At 46.4% G+C, this 21,813-nt stretch overlaps 1 protein-coding gene across 2 annotated transcripts in view; it reads right to left on the bottom strand.

Moving 5' to 3' along the window:
* The window catches only part of LOC143300380 (uncharacterized), a 323,773-nt gene that overhangs the window by 270,951 nt on the left and 31,009 nt on the right, over positions 1-21,813 (bottom strand). For both annotated transcript variants that reach the window (XM_076613997.1, XM_076613998.1), the window contains exon 2: positions 15,337-16,304. In XM_076613997.1, the coding sequence (XP_076470112.1) occupies positions 15,337-15,583 (247 nt within the window). In that variant the 5' untranslated portion in view covers positions 15,584-16,304. The remainder of the gene's footprint in view (positions 1-15,336; positions 16,305-21,813) is intronic.

Raw genomic sequence — 21,813 nt, 5'->3', positions numbered from 1 at the left:
CCATTCGCTCTCTGTTGTGACTTTATCGGTTGAGTAGTTAGTGTGATGTTCTATCTTATTCATACTTTTTGTGATGCAAAGTCAGTAGTAGAGAAATAGAAAACGTAGTGATGACATAGGGCATGGGTGGGGTGGGGAAGGGGATGGATTTCCGTCTATAATCACAATTGTGGACAGACGTTAAACAAGAGAACGAACGAACGGTGCGAGAGAGAGAGAGGGGAAGAGAGAGAGAGGGAGAGAGAGACTCTGCCACTGCCACTGCCACTGAGAGAGAGGAAAAAAAAACACAGTTCGCACATGCAATATTCTGCAATCTGACAGATACCCTCATCCCCCATCCACTTTATCGGCCTCATCGCCCTCATCATCGTCATCACGCTTATCGTCCACGCACTAACAACAGCCTCGGACGTCGACGCTAATGGCCGCAATCATCCTTCAACCCCCCCCCCCCCCCCCCCCCCCCATCACCAACCTCCTCACCCACCTCCCTCCGCCCTCCTTCCAGCTCCCCCCACCCACACACATACTCTCCCTTCTGGGGCAACTCCTCCTCCCACCCCCTTCCCCACTTCCAGCCCTGCACCCAGCTCGCCCTCCCCCCCCCCCCCCCCGCCCCCCAGCCCTACCGCCAACCGCCCCCCGAGACTCTAGTATCTGGGACTCCTCCCCCCTCCGGTTTGCCCACTCTTTCTTCTCATTGCCCAGGGTAGATTAGGGCTATATTGTCTAAACTAGCCTCCAGAGGAAATCGATGTAGATCCGATTCTCGTGTTCTGCTTCTCTCTCTCTCTCTCTCTCTCTCTCTCTCTGTGTCTCCCTCCCCTCCTCTCTCTCTCTGTATAGGACTGCATATGTGCGTGATAAGTGTGCATATGGTGACTTTTTTGTGTCCCCGTGGAGTAAACCAGGGATGTTTGATGAGCCCAAACATGTTTTCTTTTCTTTTTTGATTAATGAATTAGCAGTTGGGTTATCAAGGAAAGGTAGACATTGTGTTCAAATGATTCCAGATGTTGACGAAATATTTTTTATTAATATTTGTTGATGATGTGATTCTTTTGTCTGGAAACATCAAAATCAGTTAAATGTATCAATGCTAGAAGCAGATCATTTGTGCTTAACTGTCAACCTTGATAAAACAAATGTTATGATTTTTCGCAAGGAAGGGCACTTGTCTGCTTGTGAGAAATGGTATCATGATAGTGTAGAACTGAAAACTGTAAATTCTTACAAATGCTTAGGGCTACTGTTTACAACCAAATTAAGCCTTAACATGGGATGAAACTTATCGTAAAGGTAAGAAAGGTGTACTGGAAATACTTAAGACAATGAGAAAGTTAAACTGTACTGATGTTCATGTGTTCTGGAGAATGTTTAATCTCCAAATTGGGCCAATAATTATATATGAAGCTGAAATTTGGGGATTATATAAAACTGAGCAGATGGAGAGAGTACACAATTATATTTGCAGTGGAACGTTTTCAAGGTGTTCCGGTACATGCCTCAAAGTTCTGTCTTGTGGAACCGGGAAGTATCCTTTGTATGTGAAAACTTATGTAAGGTGTATTATATATTGGTTCAAACTGTTGAATGACTGGTGTGAAAGCGCTTAGATTTGTCTCTGCACAAGATTCAGCGATATATAAATATTATTATTATTATTATTATTATTAATTTCAGCACTGAATGACATGGGAAGGCAGGGACAGCCCCAGCTACCTTAAAAGCAATACTCAACACAGTCGCCCTGACGGTGAATTAATTCTAACATAAGAAAACGCTTCCAAAAAGGCAGGAAGCATTGTTGCATGGCAGTCGTCCTAATGGTAAATTAATTAATTCTTGTATAAGAAACGCTCACGAAAAGGCATCAAGTATTGTTGCGTTTCGAATGACTCATTCACAACACAAACACACACACACACACACACACACACACACACACACACACACACACACACAATATCATGGCAGTGGAATCTTAAACCTGCTGGTTTACATTTTTTTTCCCGAATGTGGAGGTTGGAGGTGAGGAAAAGGGGTGATGGGAGATGGGCCCTACTCTGGGTATAATGTGGCCAACTGGTGTAACGTTCGTGTTCACTTTGATGTCAGTTCACACAGACCATATTGATGGGAGATGGGCCCTACTCTGGGTATAATGTGGCCAACTGGTGTAACGTTCGTGTTCACTTTGATGTCAGTTCACACAGACCATATTGATGGGAGATGGGCCCTACTCTGGGTATAATGTGGCCAACTGGTGTAACGTTCGTGTTCACTTTGATGTCAGTACACAGACCATAATGATGGGAGATGGGCCCTACTCTGGGTATAATGTGGCCAACTGGTGTAACGTTCGTGTTCACTTTGATGTCAGTTCACACAGACCATAATGATGGGAGATGGGCCCTACTCTGCGTATAATATGGCCAACTGGTGTAACGTTCGTGTTCACTTTGATGTCAGTACACAGACCATAATGATGGGAGATGGGTCCTACTCTGGGTATAATGTGGCCAACTGGTGTAACGTTCGTGTTCACTTTGATGTCAGTACACACAGACCATAATGATGGGAGATGGGTCCTACTCTGGGTATAATGTGGCCAACTGGTGTAACGTTCGTGTTCACTTTGATGTAAGTACACAGACCATAATGATGGGAGATGGGTCCTACTCTGGGTATAATGTGGCCAACTGGTGTAACGTTCGTGTTCACTTTGATGTCAGTACACACAGACCATAATGATGGGAGATGGGCCCTACTCTGGGTATAATGTGGCCAACTGGTGTAACGTTCGTGTTCACTTTGATGTAAGTACACACAGACCATAATGATGGGAGATGGGCCCTACTCTGGGTATAATGTGGCCAACTGGTGTAATGTTCGTGTTCACTTTGATGTCAGTACACACATACCATAATTAGGATATACACTGATACATTTAAAAACATTTCCCATGAAAAATACATTAGTTAACTGTCAAATTTTCTTAAATGTGTAAAATGTTTTCAGAATCGTCAATATAAGTATGAATAATTATATATTTACGTATCTTTCGCGTTTTTGTTTTGTTTTGTTTTTTCGTTTTTTTTCTGCTTTCAAATTTGTAAGATATTAATAGATTTGTTCATGTAATGTTATGTGATCGCTTCGAATACTTAAGCAAGCCTTTTAAGAGTACATTTTATGTTTGTAATGTGAGCTACTCGATCACGTGTTAATTTCCATTGAAAGATGATGAAGTTGACTTCACTTGACAAGAATGCACACCCTCTTTCTCCACACCCCACTCCCTTTTACACACACACACACACACACACACACACACACACACACACACACAATGTCAGTTGAAATTGATTCCCCGAAGCAGTCATTACAGACCCAATTAGGGGCTCGTTCGAGAGCAGATGTGAAAAGAAATACACTGCTCGCTTGCCCCTGGAAAGGAAGGTCTTTGAGCCACACAGCTGATGTCGGGTGGTGCAAAGCACTCTACCTGGCAGAACCTAAACAAAACCTCGCTTTCCATTTTGTCCACATTTCCCGCTTAAAGTTATGTCATTTATTCCCTCTCCCTCTCTCTGTCTGTCTGTCTGTCTCTCTCCCCCTCTCTCTCTCCCTCCCTCTCTCTCTTTCTCTTTCCTTTCTTTTTTTCTCTTTTTCACTCATTTCTTCCTTCCTTCCTTCCTTCCTTCTTTCTTTCTTTCTTTCTTGCTGGCTTTCTCTCATTCGTCTTTGTCGCTTCCCAAAAAATGCCAGCATTTGCTTCCTCACAGAAGTTGATTGTTCCGTGGAAGGAAACAAAATAAAGACTGGGAATGAATACCACGTCGCAAAACGACAGGGGATGGGTAGAATCTATGTCACTTTTTTTTTCTAAAACACGATCTTCTTCTCCAAAGCAAGTAAAGACATTGCGAACACGTAGAGCAGCAACAAGCCGCAGCTTATGGTGTGCTCGGAAAACTGTTCATGCACAGTGAACACATAACACAGCGGCAGTGCTTTGAACAACATTAAATATGAATTGTGAATCAGATCACGGAGGAACTCTGAAAGAAACAAAAACAAGGACATACTTCCGAAAAAGGTCACAATTTTTTTTTTAAAATCATATATGTGTATGAACATACTTATACATATTTAAATATAGATGTGTGCCACTTAATGCTGAGGAAGTGGTGGTGGCAGTGGTGGTTGTGGTGAGGATGATGGTGGTGGTGGCAGTGGTAGTTGTGGTAATGATGATGGTGGTGGTGGCAGTGGTAGTTGTGGTAATGATGATGGTGGTGGTGGCAGTGGTAGTTGTGGTAGTGATGATGGTGGTGGTGGCAGTGGTAGTTGTGGTAATGATGATGGTGGTGGTGGTGGTGGCAGTGGTAGTTGTGGTAATGATGATGGTGGTGGTGGCAGTGGTAGTTGTGGTAATGATGATGGTGGTGGTGGCAGTGGTAGTTGTGGTAATGATGATGGTGGTGGTGGCAGTGGCAGTGGTAGTTGTGGTAATGATGATGGTGGTGGTGGTGGCAGTGGTAGTTGTGGTAATGATGATGGTGGTGGTGGCAGTGGTAGTTGTGGTAATGATGATGGTGGTGGTGGCAGTGGTAGTTGTGGTAATGATGATGGTGGTGGTGGCAGTGGTAGTTGTGGTAGTGATGATGGTGGTGGTGGCAGTGGTAGTCGTGGTAATATTGATGGTTGTGTTGGTGGCAGTGGTAGCTGTGGTAGTGATGATGGTGGTGGTGGCAGTGGTAGTTGTGGTAATGATGATGGTGGTGGTGGCAGTGGTAGTTGTGGTAATGATGATGGTGGTGGTGGCAGTGGTAGTTGTGGTAGTGATGATGGTGGTGGTGGTGGCAGTGGTAGTTGTGGTAATGATGATGGTGGTGGTGGTAGTTGTGGTAATGATGATGGTGGTGGTGGCAGTGGTTGTTGTGGTAATGATGGTGGTGGTGGTGGCAGTGGTAGTTGTGGTAATGATGATGGTGGTGGTGGTGGCAGTGGTAGTTGTGGTAGTGATGATGGTGGTGGTGGTGGCAGTGGTAGTTGTGGTAATGATGATGGTGGTGGTGGTGGTAGTTGTGGTAATGATGATGGTGGTGGTGGTGGCAGTGGTAGTTGTGGTAATGATGATGGTGGTGGTGGCAGTGGTAGTTGTGGTAATGATGGTGGTGGTGGTGGCAGTGGTAGTTGTGGTAGTGATGATGGTGGTGGTGGTGGCAGTGGTAGTTGTGGTAATGATGATGGTGGTGGTGGCAGTGGTAGTTGTGGTAATGATGGTGGTGGTGGTGGCAGTGGTAGTTGTGGTAATGATGATGGTGGTGGTGGCAGTGGTAGTTGTGGTAATAATGATGATTGTGGTGGTGGCAGTGGTAGTTGTGGTAGTGATGATGGTGGTGGTGGCAGTGGTAGTTGTGGTAATGATGATGGTGGTGGTGGCAGTGGTAGTTGTGGTAATGATGATGGTGGTGGTGGCAGTGGTAGTTGTGGTAGTGATGATGGTGGTGGTGGTGGCAGTGGTAGTTGTGGTAATGATGATGGTGGTGGTGGCAGTGGTAGTTGTGGTAATGATGATGGTGGTGGTGGCAGTGGTAGTTGTGGTAGTGATGATGGTGGTGGTGGCAGTGGTAGATGTGGTAGTGATGATGGTGGTGGTGGCAGTGGTAGTTGTGGTAATGATGATGGTGGTGGTGGTAGTTGTGGTAATGATGATGATGGTGGTGGCAGTGGTAGTTGTGGTAATGATGATGGTGGTGGTGGCAGTGGTAGTTGTGGTAATGATGATGATGGTGGTGGCAGTGGTAGTTGTGGTAATGATGATGGTGGTGGTGGCAGTGGTAGTTGTGGTAATGATGATGGTGGTGGTGGCAGTGGTAGTTGTGGTAATGATGATGATGGTGGTGGCAGTGGTAGTTGTGGTAATGATGATGGTGGTGGTGGCAGTGGTAGTTGTGGTAATGATGATAATGGTGGTGGCAGTGGTAGTTGTGGTAATGATGATGGTGGTGGTGGTAGTTGTGGTAATGATGATGATGGTGGTGGCAGTGGTAGTTGTGGTAATGATGATGGTGGTGGTGGTGGCAGTGGTAGTTGTGGTAGTGATGATGGTGGTGGTGGTGGCAGTGGTAGTTGTGGTAATGATGATGGTGGTGGTGGTGGTGGTAGTTGTGGTAATGATGATGGTGGTGGTGGTGGCAGTGGTAGTTGTGGTAATGATGATGGTGGTGGTGGCAGTGGTAGTTGTGGTAGTGATGATGGTGGTGGTGGCAGTGGTAGTTGTGGTAGTGATGATGGTGGTGGTGGCAGTGGTAGTTGTGGTAATGATGATGGTGGTGGTGGCAGTGGTAGTTGTGGTAATGATGATGATGGTGGTGGCAGTGGTAGTTGTGGTAATGATGATGATGGTGGTGGTGGCAGTGGTAGTTGTGGTAATGATGATGGTGGTGGTGGTGGCAGTGGTAGTTGTGGTAATGATGATGGTGGTGGTGGTGGCAGTGGTAGTTGTGGTAATGGTGATGGTGGTGGTGGTGACAGTGGTAGTTGTGGTAATGATGATGGTGGTGGTGGCAGTGGTAGTTGTGGTAATGATGATAATGGTGGTGGTGGTGGTAGTTGTGGTAATGATGATGGTGGTGGTGGTAGTTGTGGTAATGATGATGATGGTGGTGGCAGTGGTAGTTGTGGTAATGATGATGGTGGTGGTGGCAGTGGTAGTTGTGGTAATGATGATGATGGTGGTGGCAGTGGTAGTTGTGGTAATGATGATGATGGTGGTGGTGGCAGTGGTAGTTGTGGTAATGATGATGGTGGTGGTGGCAGTGGTAGTTGTGGTAATGATGATGATGGTGGTGGCAGTGGTAGTTGTGGTAATGATGATGGTGGTGGTGGCAGTGGTAGTTGTGGTAATGATGATAATGGTGGTGGCAGTGGTAGTTGTGGTAATGATGATGGTGGTGGTGGTAGTTGTGGTAATGATGATGATGGTGGTGGCAGTGGTAGTTGTGGTAATGATGATGGTGGTGGTGGCAGTGGTAGTTGTGGTAATGATGATGGTGGTGGTGGCAGTGGTAGTTGTGGTAATGATGATGGTGGTGGTGGCAGTGGTAGTTGTTGTAATGATGGTGGTGGTGGCAGTGGTAGTTGTGGTAATGATGATGATGGTGGTGGTGGCAGTGGTAGTTGTTGTAATGATGGTGATGGTGGTGGCAGTGGTAGTTGTGGTAATGATGATGATGGTGGTGGTGGCAGTGGTAGTTGTGGTAATGATGATGATGGTGGTGGTGGCAGTGGTAGTTGTGGTAATGATGATGATGGTGGTGGTGGCAGTGGTAGTTGTGGTAATGATGATGATGGTGGTGGTGGCAGTGGTAGTTGTGGTAATGATGATGATGGTGGTGGTGGCAGTGGTAGTTGTGGTAATGATGATGGTGGTGGTAGCAGTGGTAGTTGTGGTAATGATGATGGTGGTGGGGGCAGTGGTAGTTGTGGTAATGATGATGGTGATGGGGAAGGGAAAAGTATGTGAAACGTTGAAAAAAAAAATGGAAGAAAGCAAGAAGGAAAGACGGCAGAAAAAAGATAGAGGAGGAGAATGAGAAGGGAATGGAGGTGATGGGGGGGGGGAGGGAGGGAGAGCTATATGAATAGCTGGGGAAACTGATTTACTGAAGTGTCAGAATTCCTTTTATCCACTTTCTTTATATTCTGTATTTATTCTGCACTGGCGATGGGGACTTACCAGTATAGACTGCGGAGTGTAAGTTTACCGGTATAGACTGTGGAGTGTAAGTTTACCGGTATAGACTGCGGAGTGTAAGTTTACCGGTATAGACTGTGGAGTGTAAGTTTTCCGGTATAGACTGTGGAGTGTAAGTTTTCCGGTATAGACTGCGGAGTGTAAGTTTACCGGTATAGACTGTGGAGTGTAAATTTACCGGTATAGACTGCGGAGTGTAAGTTTACCGGTATAGACTGTGGAGTGTAAGTTTTCCGGTATAGACTGTGGAGTGTAAGTTTTCCGGTATAGATTGTGGAGTGTAAGTTTTCGTACATCCGATTTGAAGGTCCGTAATGCTTCGCACGTTTCGATGGAGGAAGGCTGTTCCAAACAGATGGTCATAAAAATGCAAAACCGGATTTGTGTAAATCCTTTCGTAGTAGTGACAGAATGTATTGTTCTGAACCATAACGTTGTAGTGCTCTTTGTGCACAAACTTCACAAAGATTAAGTGGTGATGGTGTGTCTATGTCAAGTGAACTTGAAAAGAATTTCTTTTAAATCATTTCTTTCCAGTTGTTTTTTTCTCAGTGGTTGACACCAAAAAAGTCGGACAGAATAAGCTTTGCTCTTCATCTGTGCAAGAGTTAATCCATTCTTATGTTTATTTTAACTGGCACTGCCCCCAAGCTGAACAAGCATAGTTGAAAAGAGATTGATAACGTGCTTCAAACAGTTTTCGGGTCTTCCCATCCCTCTTGCGGCCAATCAGTGGCAGCCTCTGTGCGTGTGTGTATGTGTGTGTTTGTGTGTATGTGTGGGTCTGTGTTTTTGAGTGCGTTTGTGCATGCGTGAGAGTGCAAGTGTACACAAGTGTCAGGAGAGTTCTGTGCATGTGTGTGTGTGTGTGTGTGTGTGTGTGTGTGTGTGTGTGTGTGGGTGGGTGTGAAGTGTCGAGTTTGGTTCCCTTTATTGTACTTGGGGGGGTTACCGTATACGATGGGAGTGTAGTGTAGGGGTTGATGGGGTGTAAGTTAGGTATGTGGATGTAGTCATAGCCGTAATGTGGGGCAACAGGATATTGAACGGTATATATTATATATATATCTTTGTATATATTGTGGGTTGGGTGGATATGGCGTGTTGTTGTCGTACAATACGTGTGAGGTTTGTGTTGCTGTTTGGTGTGTGAAGGGGGTTTAGTGGTTAAAATCACAAACGGAGTTGGTAAGTGCGTTTGTGTTGTGGGTGATGTTAGTTGTTTGACCATGAAAGTTTATAGTTTTATGTGCATTTCATAACTTAAAGATTTTGGTGCATATCTGTTATGCATGTGGGTGAACTTGAAATGATGTGTCTTCATTTAACATTTATTTCCATTTTTTCATGTGTTTATTTATTTATTTATTTGCATTATTATATTATCCATTTTATTTTATTTTATATTCCATAACTAAGCATGTTTATAAAAGATTGATTAACGTGCTTCATATAGTTTTGGGTCGTGAATCGACAATTATTCGACTGTTTTCTTGGAACAAGGCTAGACTAGCGATTGTTAACTGCTGCAGTCAGCATTGCTTGACAGAGGTGTAGGGTATGATTTTGTCGACGCAATATATCCGACCACTGAGGATGGAACTGAACTGAATTTGGGTCATGACATTGACTAATAGCGAGAGTTGTCTTGGCCAAGTACATTCGCACTAACTCTCGCAGATATTTTGGACAGTGAGCTTGGCATTTTCAATAGGCCAATATCCAACAGCAAAGGCATGCTAGTCCGACTATATGAGCATGAATTTTGCATTATTAGGGAGAGTGTCCTTGCCAAAGACATCCCTAACACTTTCTGGCCAGAGGGTTTTAGGACTCGAGCGTGTGGATGTTCCAAAGGCCAATATGCCACAGGCTGCAGATAGTGCCATGCATTTTGCCTCAGTTTGGAGCATAGTCCTCCAAAGATAACGCTCATAACACTTTTCTAAGCACCACGTTTTTTACAGTACGCTTCCTTTCTAAATCACGTCAAAAACTACTTAATCATCTACCATTTTACATCTCTGCCATCATCACGTATTCGATCATCATGTGTGTCAGCATCCCTATTACACGATCCCTTTATCATGTACCCTTTAATCATCTCCACTGCCATCACCATCGTAATTCTCATCTTTGTACTCATCACATCCAAACACATCGAATCCCTTTATCATGTACCCTTTAATCATCTCCACTGCCCTCATCATCGTAATTCTCCTCATTGTACTCATCATTCTGTCCACCCTCACTGTACCCACTGTCCTCTCACTCACACACACTGCATTCCGGCGCCGGCCTCAGACGTCGGAGGTGATGGAAATGCTAACCAACCCACCCAGCACCAACCAACCAACCTCCTCATCTCGTAACCAGTCTCCCTCCTCCCTCCGCGCTCTCCCTAAATCCTCCTCACGTTGCAAATCTGGGACGTCTCCCTCCTGTCTTGCTCCACGCACTCTCCTCATTCCTCCCCCCCCCCCCCCCACCAACCCCGCCCCCCACCTCTCTCCCCATCTGCCTCCCCTCCCCAGGCAGATCTGGGGACTCTCGCCCTCAGCCCTTGGGGTAGACAAGGGATATACTGTCCAACTTGCTTCTGGAGGAAATCGATTCCCGTTTTTCCCATTTTTCGGAGTGTGTGTGTGTGTGTGTGTGTGTGTGTGTGTGTGTGTGTGTGTGTGTGTGTGGTGTATGTGTGTGTGTGTGTGTGTGTGTGTGTGTGTGTGTGTGTGTGTGTTCACGCGCATGTATGTGCGCTATGGTTCGGCATATTCGTCTTAGTTCACACACACACACACATACACCACACACACACACACACACACACACACACACACACACACACACACATGTAAGCAAGCAAGCGCGATCCCATGTCGGTAAATCTCTCTCTCTCTCTGTTTCTCTGTGTGTGTGTGTGTGTGTGTGTGTGTGTGTGTGTGTGTGTGTGTGCATACTTTGTTAAGAAGGCATTAATAGAAAATGGATTTGGAATTGTGTGGTTGCGCCAGGGCGTAGGGTATGAAAATGGATTTATTTCTGAACTTAAAGATAGACTGATTGCATCATACAAACAAAACTGGCATGCACAAATGGAATGCAAAGAAAAATATACTTGGTTCTTTTCATTTAAAAGTAAATTCCAAACAGAAAAAATTATTATGATAATATCAAACAGGTGGCACAGAACAAACCTAGCCAAATTTAGACTAAGAACACTTGGCTTTAATGCCAATAAAAGATGGTTTGAATCTGGCACAGCAACACAGACTCCCAGTCCAATATGTAACTCAGATACTGATGATGAAAACCATTTTGTGTTTCAGTGCAAATCTTATGATTTTATTCGTAAAAATGTATTCTTTTTGAAAAGGATGTAGTAAAAAGAGAAGATATGACAATGCTGCTCAGATCGAATGATGAAGACATCATAAAATCATTTGCTAAATATATTTCAGAAGCATGGGATTTTCGAAAGAAAATGATAAACAGAAGTTTAGATGTACAAATATGAGTAAAGCAAAACAAAAAGCAATCTTACAAAATTACGCCGTGAAAACTATTATAGGACATATTATTTGATGATAATTTGATAGATACACATGATTGTGTGCATGTGTATGCAAAAATATTTATTCATTTTGGATGGTCGAGCTGACCGAAGTGATCAGTTGATTTATGTTTGTCCCATTTTCGGTATATGCATTATTTGTGTATGTGATGAGAATGTTGATTTATATTATGTTTCTTTGTTTGATCTTATGTCTCCTGATAATGTATTGTTCCCCCCTGTCACAAGGACTGTACAGTCAATGACAGTAAAACATCAAAGCGTCAAAGCGTCTCTCTCTCTCTCTCTCTCTCTCTCTCTCCAGGCTAGGAAAGACAAATAATAATGTGATCCAATAATTCAACAATTCACACACGACCGGATGTAACCTGATCATCCTGTGAAAACATGTCAACACACTGTATGATATTACAGCAAAACCATCGTTAGATGGTGGGAAATCCCGTACACAGTGAGCTGGAGCCTGCAACACACACACACACACACACACACACACACACACACACAGGCAGGCCGTTTGGCAGATGGACAAAGATATTTCGACAGAGAATAACCACAGAGCGAGAGGGAGACAAGGAAAAAGAGAAAGAGAGAGAGAACAGACCGACACAGACATTGTGTGAGGGATGGAGAGAGTGAGCGAAAAAGAGAGGGAGACAAGGAAAAAGAGAAAGAGTGAGAGAACAGACCGACACAGACATTGTGTGAGGGATGGAGAGAGTGAGCGAAAAAGAGAGGGAGACAAGGAAAAAGAGAAAGAGAGAGAGAACAGACCGACACAGACAATAAAGACAGTGTGAGGGATGGAGAGAGTGAGCGAAAAAGAGAGGGAGACAAGGAAAAAGAGAAAGAGTGAGAGAACAGACCGACACAGACATTGTGTGAGGGATGGAGAGAGTGAGCGAAAAAGAGAGGGAGACAAGGAAAAAGAGAAAGAGTGAGAGAACAGACCGACACAGACATTGTGTGAGGGATGGAGAGAGTGAGCGAAAAAGAGAGGGAGACAGAAAGACAGAGAGAGGCAGAGTGCCACAGGGACAGACAGAAAATAGACAATGACATGAACAAAGAGAAATCAGACAATGACATGAACAAAGAGAAATTAGACAAGAAGGCAATTATGACATTTTCATAGCTGATATGACCCCTTCAGTGGAAATGTTCGGAAGCTAAAAAAAAAAAGAAAAAAAGAAAAAAAAAAGAAGAAAAAAAAGCCAGTTATCGAGTGACCAGGCTATCTCCTGCACTCCAATTTCCCATGCCGCGGGCGGACACACAGATCCTCTCATTAACTTCAGAAATGTAAAAAAGGCAGTCATTTTCTATTTTGGGGACAATTAAACCAAAAACCCTTTTTCTGGGCTGTGAGAAATGATATCTAGCTGGTGATCCACCCTCTAATCAAGGGTTTTCAGGGTTCATTGACTGAGAGCTGGTCTGGCCGCTTCAGATGAAATGAACGCGTCACAGTACACGGATTTGTGAACCTAACACGATGACTGCACAGTGACGTAGCGACTGAGTCTGTATCAAGAGTAAGTACAGTAACTCCAAATAACAGAGTCATAAGTACAATAACTCCAAATAACAGAGTCATAAGTACAGTAACTCCAAATAACAGAGTCATAGGTACAATAACTCCAAATAACAGAGTCATAGGACCATAGAAAATGGATCACAACATTTACGGTAAGGAATACTGTTTCAAATGTGTTAGAATATTGCGTAACAATTCGTCCACGAATTTGCAGCCAGCCAGACAGCCCTGTCTCCTATCTGGTGTCGTTGGGGAGCACGTGAAGGCAGCCAGTGCCCCATGAAATTAGGACACCAAAACAGGAACGAGCTTACCTTCCATTCATCTGACACTGAAACGAAGCCTTTTCGTTTCCTGCGTGAGTTGTAACAATCAACGATCCCACATTATGCAGAATCTTGGCTCGTGTTTCATTTGCGTCAACTGAGCAACAGATGCTAGCCGAGGAGTTCAGTCAGCACAGAATGATCTGTCAACGACTAATCTGGCTTCCGGTTAGTCAGGTGTCTGTCAAACCGACGTCATGGAAATGATTTGCACGTGCGACACTGAAGGTCAGCAGAAACATGTTGCTTTAACTTGTCCATTTTTAAGGCAGAGTTTCATGGTTTTTCTGTTATAGTTTTGTTTGTTTATTTGTTGTTTGTGTTTGTTTGTTGTTATTTTGTGTGTGTGGGTTTGCTTTTAACATTCTCTGCGATATTCGTTCGACGTTCGGCAGGGAGAGAGGGAATCTGCCATTCGGAGATCTGATCATACACACGCACACACGCACACACACACACACACACACTGTTTGTGCAACTGTGATCAGCCCTCTGACCGAGAAACCGAATGGCCAGTTTCCTTCCCATCGTTGTGTGGACGAGATCACAGCTCTCTTATCTGCTGTCATTAATGTTGTTGTTGTTGTTGATGATGTTGTTTCTTCTTCTTGTTGCTGCTGGTGCAGCTGCTGACTTTGTTACTGCTCACATCGTGGCTGAAGATTCCATTGTTGTGGGAAAGAAACGATCGCCTCAAACCAAACGGTTGAACGTACAAACACATACTACAGTGAGCGAACGTGCGCGTGCACTCACTGACACACACACACACACACACACACACACCCTTCACCACCCTTCTCTCCCCCATCTCCCTCCCTTTTCCCACTCCACCTGTCTTCTGTTTGTTTTATATGACATAACTTAAAGTGGGGAGACGTGGGAAAATTTACTACTTATAAAACTGCTACTATTTATAAAACTACTACTACTACTTCAACTACCACTACTACTACTACTACTCACACACACACACACACACACACACACACACACACACACACACACACACACACACACACACACACACACACGAAAGACAGCATGATATGAAACGGTTTCGGTATGGAAGCAGTATCAATGTATCCAATGGGGGTGTCTATGAACAGGAATTAAAAGAATGGTCGAGGCTTTACAGGGGTGGCCTGTATATTGCAAAGCTGGTCCACGCATTACCTGTTGGTCTGAGTGACGTAAGATGTTACTGGGGAGGCCAAGGTGCCATACGGTATCAGGACGAACAACTACCTGACTGAATAAAGAGAGGGGGACAGAGAAAGAGAGAGAGAGACAGACAGACAGACAGAGACGGAGACCGAGAGAGACAGACAGAGATTTCACCCTTGCCGTTGTTGCTTGTCTTCAACCACTATCATCACAACTGCGATGACTACTGTTAGTACCAATGCTACTACTGAGAGAGAGAGATACTGAGAGAGACAGAGACAGAGACAGACAGACAGACAGACAGACGGACGGACGGACAGACAGAGCGGGGCACAGAGACAGCGAGAGATCCATCGACAGAGATAGACAGAGAGACAGACAGAGATAGGCAGAGAGACTGAAAAAAACATAGATACAGAAAGACAGAAAGAGATGCAGACAGAAAGATAAAGACTGAGAGCAGACAGAGATACAGAGAGAGGGGTGGAGGGAGACAGGGAGATGGAGGGAGACAGGGAGATGGAGGGAGACAGGGAGATGGAGGGAGACAGGGAGAGACACAAAGAAAGACACACCCACACATAAACACACACACAAACAGACACATGCGCGCACACACACACACAAACACACACACACACACACACACAATATACACACAAACAAGCAACACACACACACACACACACACACACACACACACACACTCAAATACACACACACACACACACACACACACACACACACACACAATATACACGCAAACAAGCAAAGCACAGACACACACACACACACACTCACACACACACACACTCAATATACACACAAACAAGCAAAGCACACACACACACACACAACACACACGCACGCACGCACGCACGCACACACACACACACACACACACACACACACACACACACACACACAAACCAACACCACCAAGACAAAGCCCAGTCCTTACTTTTGACGGTCAGTCGGGTCTCCCCAAGACTGGCCCTGCCCCCGGCCTGTTTCCGGCTGCCCAAGATGCGGATTGCCCGGGGGCACGTGCCCTCCGCCAGCAGCGGGCAGTCGCTGTCACACTGGTGAAGGTCATCCAGGGAGATGCTGTCAGGGTCGTCGCCAAGGTCGCACATTCCGCCTGAATTCGAGCTTGGGCGCTCACTGCGCATGCCCGGCCAGAGTTTGCCTGTGAGCTGCCAGATCATTGGTCACCGTGTCTCGCTTCTTCCTGCCCTCTCTCCCCAGCTGCCGCTCATTGGTGCGGGCCTCGATGTTTGGGGGCTCTCTCAAGTTCCGGTGGATGGCCAGCTCCAGTCTCTTGTCGTATTCGTGTTTTGTTGTTGCTGTTTTCGTGTTGTTTGTTTTGTTTATTAACCAGCGATTCGTTGCGCTCTTTGTACCAGCTGTTCAATGCACGACCTTTTTTTATCAGGCTGTGAAACTGAATCCAGTTCCATACACCCCACTACTAGTTATTCTTTTTTCTTGTGGAGTCTGGATTTCACTTCTTGTGTGTAGCACGCCATTTTTCAGTTTGGTTTGGTCCTTCTTTCACGAACTGTTTTTGTAACACCAGGTACACAAAGCCCGTTAGCGGTAACCTTTGTATGGAATTGTCCAAACTCTGGTTTTGTTGCCAAACACACGCTGTGAGACTACAGTACCAATGACGAATACCCAAAGAGGAATGACCGGTGCACACGTGGGAACACATGTGGTTTTCACAGGTTTGAATGATTGTGATAAGATTTTCTTTCAATGTTGTTTCACAGTGAACTGAAGATGAAACAGGTCATAGTTCGTACAGTCCACAATGGGTTACAGTTCTCAAAATCCACACTGAAAAGACCACAGACGTTGACACACGATCTTTGTTCAATGTCGTTTCACATTGCTAAACCATTGTTCAAAAGCCTGTTCCGCAACCTGTAATAGATTACAAACTACTTATATGATCCACTTCTATACCACAACACAGCAGGATAGACCGGAAAACTAAAATCATTCAAGTTGCAGCTGGTTGTGAATCTCAACAAAGAGGTCTAACGAGCGAAACATCGTGGACGGCAACTGGTTCCTAAATGCAAGGAGTGGAGAGATACGAACACCATCGCTCACCTGCTGGAACTCCTCGTTCCATAAGAAACACTGGTGGTAACAATACATGAGCGGTTTCATCCGCACGCTTCACGTGCAGCAACTGAAATCGTTTTCAAACATGGAGTATGGGTGCCTACAAGGCGGGGTAAAAACGGTCACACACGTAAAAGCCCACTCGTGTGAACGTGGGAATTGCAGCCCACAAACGAAAAAGTTTTCTAACAGATTATATATATATATATATATATATATATATATATATATATATATATATATATATATATATATATATATATATGTCTCCACAAAAACATATCTTAAAAGCAGTTCCTTGTCATTTATTATTCGTAGTAGTTTTGAAACGGCTTTTAACCTGTTTCCTCCGGGAAATAATCAGCTGTAAATACCAACCCCACCATCTGGGAATTCCATTATGGAAATCTTTCTCTTCATTCCGCCTGCAGTGTGGTAAACTGGAATCAAAATTCATAAGTGTGTGCCAAAAGGCTAAGCCTGTCATCATTAATGATAACACTGCAGTGTGTGATGCTTGTAACAAAAAGCTTATCATTTCCGTGTGAAAATTACACTTCATTTTGGTGTTTCACCACTTTGTCAGGTATCTATTGTACTTCTGGAGAAGACAATTACTAATTCCACCAGGTAAATGATAATGTAAACTTTATCTTAAGACACATATCCCGTCATCGCTCTGAACCTTTCTTCACTCGTTCATATCAACGGGAACTCCCGGTGTTTACGTTAACGCCAAAACGTGCTGTTGGGAACACAAGGAACGTGCTTCGTGAAACTAGTCATCCTCGTGGGGAAACGGTCATCCTCGTGGGAAACGGTCATCCTCGTGGGAAACGGTCATCCTCGTGGGGAAACGGTCATCCTCGTGGGAAACGGTCATCCTCGTGGGAAAACGGTCATCCTCGTGGGGAAACGGTCATCCTCGTGGGAAACGGTCATCCTCGTGGGAAACGGTCATCCTCGTGGAAAACGGTCATCCTCGTGGGAAACGGTCATCCTCGTGGGAAACGGTCATCCTCGTGGGGAAACGGTCATCCTCGTGGGGAAACGGTCATCCTCGTGGGAAACGGTCATCCTCGTGGGGAAACGGTCATCCTCGTGGGAAACGGTCATCCTCGTGGGGAAACGGTCATCCTCGTGGGAAAACGGAAAAGACAGAGACAAGAACGTGTATGTACGTACACATTCATCTCTGTCTCTCTCTCTCTCCCCCCATCCTCTCTCTCTCTCTCTCCCTTCCTCTCATGTGTACATATATTTCAGCGCACGGAAATTATTTACAGATGAAACACATGATCAGACAGACAGCCCCTTTTCATCCACTCACAGACCTCTTCCGGCTTGGTCCCTTCCTCAGTAATATAGTCATGTTCTGTTCCACTTTCTGCCTCTCAACCACCCCTCCTCCCCGCCTCTCCTCTCCCCTTCTTTCTCTCTCTCCCTCTCTCTCCTCTCTCTCCCCCTTTCTCTCTCTCTCTCTCCCCCTTTCTCTCTTTTTCTCTCTCCTCTCTCTCCCCCTTTCTCTCTCTTTCTCTCTCTTTCTCTCTCCTCTCTCTCCCCCTTTCTCTCTCTTTCTCTCTCTCTCCCTCCTCTCTCTCCCCCTTTCTCTCTCTCTCCTCTCTCTCCCCTTTCTCTCTCTCTCTCTCTCTCTCTCTCCCCCTTTCTCTCTCTCTCCTCTCTCTCCCCCTTTCTCTCTCTCTCTCTCTCTCTCTCTCTCTCCTCTCTCTCCCCCTTTCTCTCTCCTCCCTCTCCCCCTTTCTCTCTCTCTCTCTCCTCTCTCTCCCCCTTTCTCTCTCCTCTCTCTCCCCCTTTCTCTCTCTTTCTCTCTCCTCTCTCTCCCCCTTTCTCTCTCTCTCTCTCCTCTCTCTCCCCCTTTCTCTCTCTCTCTCTCCTCTCTCTCCCCCTTTCTCTCTCCTCTCTCTCCCCCTTTCTCTCTTTCTCTCCTCTCTCTCCCCCTTTCTCTCTCTCTCTCTCCCCCTTTCTCTCTCCTCTCTCTCCCCCTTTCTCTCTCTCTCTCTCCTCTCTCTCCCCCTTTCTCTCTCCTCTCTCTCCCCCTTTCTCTCTCTCTCTCTCCTCTCTCTCCCCCTTTCTCTCTCTTTCTCTCTCCTCTCTCTCCCCCTTTCTCTCTCTCTCTCCTCTCTCTCCCCCTTTCTCTCTCTCTCCTCTCTCTCCCCCTTTCTTTCTCTCTCTCTCTCCTCCTGCCCGTGACTTCCGTTCCTCTCGATGAAGGCAGGCACAGCATCACAAAGGTAGACAAGTGCACAAAGCCCCCACATCTCCAGATTTCTGTCGCTTGTCCCCTCCCTCCTCGCCGTGTCCCTTCCCCTCCTCCCCCACTTCTTTGCTTTTCTGTCTCTCCATTGTACTGACGTGTTCTCCAGGTTCTTGTCTATCTCTCTGTTTTTATCTCTGTCTCTCCTTCCCTCCCCTTCTCTCTCTCCCTCCTTCTCTTTCTCCTCTTTATCTCTCTCTCCCTCGTTTATGACTCCGTGTCTCTCTCCATGTAGCCACACACAAATACAAAAAAAAGACAAGCATCCCTCCCCCCCCCCCTCACCATCCCCCACTGCCCCCTCCCCACGCCCCCCATCTTCCCGCCCCCCCCACCCACCCCCGAGCACTCTCATCTTCATCTGTTCCCGAAAACTCACAACTGCTCACGTATCTCTCTCTCCCTCTTCTCTCTCTCTCTCCCTCTCTTCTCTCTCTCTTCTCTCTCTCTCCTCTATCTCTCTTTCCCTCCTCTCTCTCTCCCTCCTTCTCTCTCTCTCCCCCATCATCATCTTCTTCTCTCTTTCTCTCTTTCTCTGTGTCTTTCACTGTTCTCCTGTCTGTGTCTCCCATTTCCCTCTCAATGTACTCACACCATATAACATCACATAAGTCGACAAGCATCCCCAGTCAAAGCCTCAAGTCCTCACATCTCCAGCTAGCTGTCTGTGTGGCGACAGCCAAAAAGCTTTGCACCAAGCCCTCCAGGGGACACACACACACGCGCCGCGCGCGCGCGCACGCACGCACACACACGCACTCACACGAATGCACACACACACAAACACACACACAAACACACACACACACACACACACACAACACGGCACGGCACGGCACTGGGTCTGTTACGATCGTTGCGTCATACACTGCCCGCAATCCTATCACGTCCTTTGTTGTCCGTCTGTCTGTCCTCTCCGTTTGTCCCTCTCTGTCTGTCTGTCTGTCTGTCTGTCCTCTCCGTTTGTCCCTCTCTGTCTGTCCTCTCCGTTTTTCCCTCTCTGTCTGTCAATGTCTGTCTGTCCTCTCCGTTTGTCCCTCTCTGTCTGTCTGTCTGTCTGTCCTCTCTGTTTGTCCCTCTCTGTCTGTCCTCTCCGTTTGTCCCTCGCTGTCTGTCTGTCTGTCTGTCCTCTCCGTTTGTTCCTCTCTGTCTGTCAATGTCTGTCTGTCCTCTCCGTTTGTCCCTCTCTGTCTGTCCTCTCTGTCTGTCCTCTCCGTTTGTCCCTCTCCGTTTGTCCCTCTCCGTTTGTCCCTCTCTGTCTGTCCTCTCTGTCTGTCAATGTCTGTCTGTCCTCTCCGTTTGTCCCTCTCTGTCTGTCAATGTCTGTCTGTCCTCTCCGTTTGTCCCTCTCCGTTTGTCCCTCTCTGTCTGTCAATGTCTGTCTGTCCTCTCCGTTTGTCCCTCTCTGTCTGTCCTCTCCGTTTGTTCCTCTCTGTCTGTCCTCTCTGTCTGTCCTCTCCGTTTGTCCCTCTCTGTCTGTCCTCTCTGTCTGTCCTCTTCGTTTGTCCCTCTCTGTCTGTCTGTCTGTCTGTCTGTCTGTCTGTCCTCTCCGTTTGTTCCTCTCTGTCTGTCCTCTCCGTTTGTCCCTCTCTGTCTGTCCTCTCCGTTTGTCCCTCTCTGTCTGTCCTCTCCGTTTCTCCCTCTCTGTCTGTAAATGTCTGTCTGTCCTCTCCGTTTGTCCCTCTCTGTCTGTCCTCTCCGTTTGTCCCTCTCTGTCTGTCAATGTCTGTCTGTCCTCTCCGTTTGTTCCTCTCTGTCTGTCAATGTCTGTCTGTCCTCTCCGTTTGTTCCTCTCTGTCTGTCAATGTCTGTCTGTCCTCTCTGTCTGTCAATGTCTGTCTGTCCTCTCCGTTTGTCCCTCTCTGTCTGTCAATGTCTGTCTGTCCTCTCCGTTTGTCCCTCTCTGTCTGTCAATGTCTGTCTGTCCTCTCCGTTTGTTCCTCTCTGTCTGTCAATGTCTGTCCTCTCCGTTTGTCCCTCTCTGTCTGTCCTCTCCGTTTGTCCCTCTCTGTCTGTCAATGTCTGTCTGTCCTCTCCGTTTGTCCCTCTCTGTCTGTCAATGTCTGTCTGTCCTCTCCGTTTGTCCCTCTCTGTCTGTCAATGTCTGTCTGTCCTCTCCGTTTGTCCCTCTCTGTCTGTCCTCTCCGTTTGTCCCTCTCTGTCTGTCTGTCTGTCTGTCCTCTCCGTTTGTCCCTCTCTGTCTGTCAATGTCTGTCTGTCCTCTCCGTTTGTCCCTCTCTGTCAGTCTGCCTAAATCTGTCACTGTCTTTCCCTTTGCCTCTCTCTCTTCCTCCTTCTTCCTCCCTCAGTCTCATCCTCTCCCTTCCTCCCTCAGTCTCATCCTCTCCCTTCCTCCCTCAGTCTCATCCTCTCTTCCTCCCTCAGTCTCATCCTCTCTCTTCCTCCCTCAGTCATCCTCTCCCTTCCTCCCTCCGTCTCATCCTCTCCCTTCCACCCTCAGTCTCATCCTCTTCCTTCCTCCCTCAGTCTCATCCTCTCTCTTCCTCCTTCTCTCTTCCTCCCTCAGTCTCATCCTCTCTCTTCCTCCCTCAGTCTCATCCTCTCTCTTCCTCCTTCTCTCTTCCTCCCTCAGTCTCATCCTCTCCCTTCCTCCCTCAGTCTCATCCTCTCTCTTCCTCCTTCTCTCTTCCTCCCTCAGTCTCATCCTCTCTCTTCCTCCTTCTCTCTTCCTCCCTCAGTCTCATCCTCTTCCTTCCTCCCTCAGTCTCATCCTCTCTCTTCCTCCCTCATTCTCATCCTCTCCCTTCCTCCCTCAGTTTCATCCTCTCTCTTCCTCCTTCTCTCTTCCTCCCTCATTCTCATCCTCTCCCTTCCTCCCTCAGTCTCATCCTCTCTCTTCCTCCCTCAGTCTCATCCTCCCTCAGTCTCATCCTCTCCCTTCCTCCCTCAGTCTCATCCTCCCTCAGTCTCATCCTCTCCCTTCCTCCCTCAGTCTCATCCTCTCCCTTCCTCCCTCAGTCTCATCCTCTCTCTTCCTCCCTCAGTCTCATCCTCTTCCTTCCTCCT

This window comes from Babylonia areolata, chromosome 26, assembly GCF_041734735.1.
Source record: "Babylonia areolata isolate BAREFJ2019XMU chromosome 26, ASM4173473v1, whole genome shotgun sequence".
NCBI classification, from domain to species: Eukaryota; Metazoa; Mollusca; class Gastropoda; order Neogastropoda; family Buccinidae; genus Babylonia; species Babylonia areolata.
Note: the sequence above shows the minus strand (reverse complement) of the source record. Positions and strands in the feature narration are given on the sequence as shown.